The sequence below is a fragment of the Eupeodes corollae genome, chromosome 1 (genome assembly GCF_945859685.1).
Source record: "Eupeodes corollae chromosome 1, idEupCoro1.1, whole genome shotgun sequence".
NCBI lineage: Eukaryota > Metazoa > Arthropoda > Insecta > Diptera > Syrphidae > Eupeodes > Eupeodes corollae.
In genome coordinates, this window is record NC_079147.1 from 47873199 (window position 1) to 47875353 (window position 2155).

The window sequence follows — 2155 nt, forward strand, 5'->3', positions numbered from 1 at the left end:
GTTTATAAGTTTTTTTTTACGATACTAAATAAAAATTTTTGTTAAAATTGAATATGTTTTTGTGATATTTGTACTGAAAATTTTTTCTAGCGACTTTTTTAAAAATTTAAGCATATCTAGCGGATTTTTAAGGTCCATCTAGCGACTTTTTTTTTTGGCTTGCGGCAACACTGGCCACAGCAAATATGGAGATGGAGAGCACACACATCGAAAAAACAAATGAGGGAAATAATGAAAGAGATACAGACGAGAGAAACAATGAGAACGAGAGACAACAAAACGACAGAACAAAAGAGCGAATGGAACAAATGGAGCGAGAGATGACATCACTGAAGAAAGAACTCAATTTGCAAATGAAAGAGAACGAGCTCTTAAAAAGAGAACTGGAAATTTTAAAGGAGAAAGAATTCAATACTCCTAGTTCCAGTGGCGTCGGAGTAGCTGTAGCAGCATTAAAAGAACTCTTACCAGAATTCCGAGGAGAGTACTTTTCACACTGGGCTGCTCAGCTGAGGGATGTAGTTGAAGCATACAAATTAAATGACAATAATGCGCGAATACTTATTTCGAGTCGTTTGAGTGGAAATGCGTTAAGATGGTTTCACTCAAAATCCAATCTCGCTTTCATGACGACAGAGCAATTATTGAGGGAGATGGATGGAATGTTTGCGACAAATGAGAGCCGATTAAGTTTAAAACGAGCGTTCGAGGGGAGAGTATGGCAGACTGCGGAGAGTTTCCAAAATTATATGCATGAGAAAATTATTCTCGCAAATAAACTAGATCTGGACGAAGAGGAAGTGTTGGAGAATCTAATCGAAGGAATACCTGATCCTGGATTGAAGACTCAAGCACGCATCCAGTGTTTCACGACGAAGCAACAGTTGGCTGACGCATTCAGGCAAATCGAATTGCCCAAGGCTAAGGTGCTATCGTCAAGGATGTCCGCTCCAGCGAACGCGGGTCCTTCTACATCCAGACAAGTGGCAGTTCCAGGAAAGGTAGACATCAAGACGATCCGATGTTACAATTGTAACTCACTTGGGCATTACGCTTATGAGTGCCGAAAGGAAAGGAGACAATACGGAGCATGTCATGTTTGCTCCCAGTTTGGACATCGAGCAGCCGAGTGCCCCGGTAGGAAGGCCGTAGTACTACATGCCATCAACAAAGATGAAGAGGACGAATATGTAAGACAATTATATTTTGTATTAAGAATAAATTTGTTAACATATAAATTATCTTTAGGAACATTATTAGACACTGGCAGCCCTATTTCAATAATAAAAAGGCAACATGTGCCCTCATATTTTTTAATTAAAGATAACGAATGTAGAATAGTTTATGGTATCAATAAAAGTCAATTAAAAATACTCGGTTTTGTCAATGTTTGTATTTATTTTGATTTCGAGGAGATTGAATTAAAACTGTATGTCGTAGAAGATGATACTTTGAAGCATTCAGTATTACTTGGTAGAGATTTTTTAAAATTGGCAGGATTAAAATTAAAAAAAGAGAAAAAAATGAGAGAAGATAAATTAGAAAAAAATGATATTATAAATGAGAGTATACTAGAAAAAGAAAATAATGAAAGCGATTATGAAGTTACAGATGAAGATGCATTTAAATCTATGAATGTAACAAATGAAAAAAAAAACAATACTGTTGAAGAATATTTTAAATTAATGAACATAAATATTGATGAATTAAACGAAGTAGAATTTAACGAAAAATGTAAACAACCACTAAAAATAAAGAAAGCATTTAAAGAAATGTACCGGGATTTCATGAACCGCAGGCGTCCCGAGTGTCCCGAAACCGATCTGCAGATGAAGATTAGGATATCAAATGATAAACCTTTCAATTGTGCACCCAGAAGGTTATCCTATTTAGAAAAGGCGAAAGTTCAGGAAATATTAGATGAGTTATTAGAGAAAGGCGTAATCAGGGCTAGCAAATCGGAGTATGCCTCTCCCATAGTATTGGTAAGGAAAAAAACAGGCGATATAAGATTATGTATCGATTACAGGACCTTGAATAAAATTACACTTAAAGATAACTACCCCCTTCCTCTAATAGATGACTTGTTGGATAGATTAGCAAATAAAAAGATATTCTCACTATTAGATTTGAAAAGCGCTTTTTATCATATCAA

General features: G+C 35.7%; 1 protein-coding gene across 1 annotated transcript; it reads left to right on the forward strand.

Annotated features, from left to right (window-relative positions):
- The first annotated feature begins 645 nt into the window (after positions 1-645).
- Positions 646-1824, forward strand: LOC129943036 (uncharacterized). Its single transcript, XM_056052242.1, has 2 exons — positions 646-1190; positions 1249-1824. Exons 1-2 carry the CDS (start codon positions 654-656, stop codon positions 1258-1260), a joined length of 549 nt encoding a protein of 182 aa, XP_055908217.1. The 5' UTR covers positions 646-653; the 3' UTR covers positions 1261-1824.
- Positions 1825-2155: the final 331 nt, after the last annotated feature.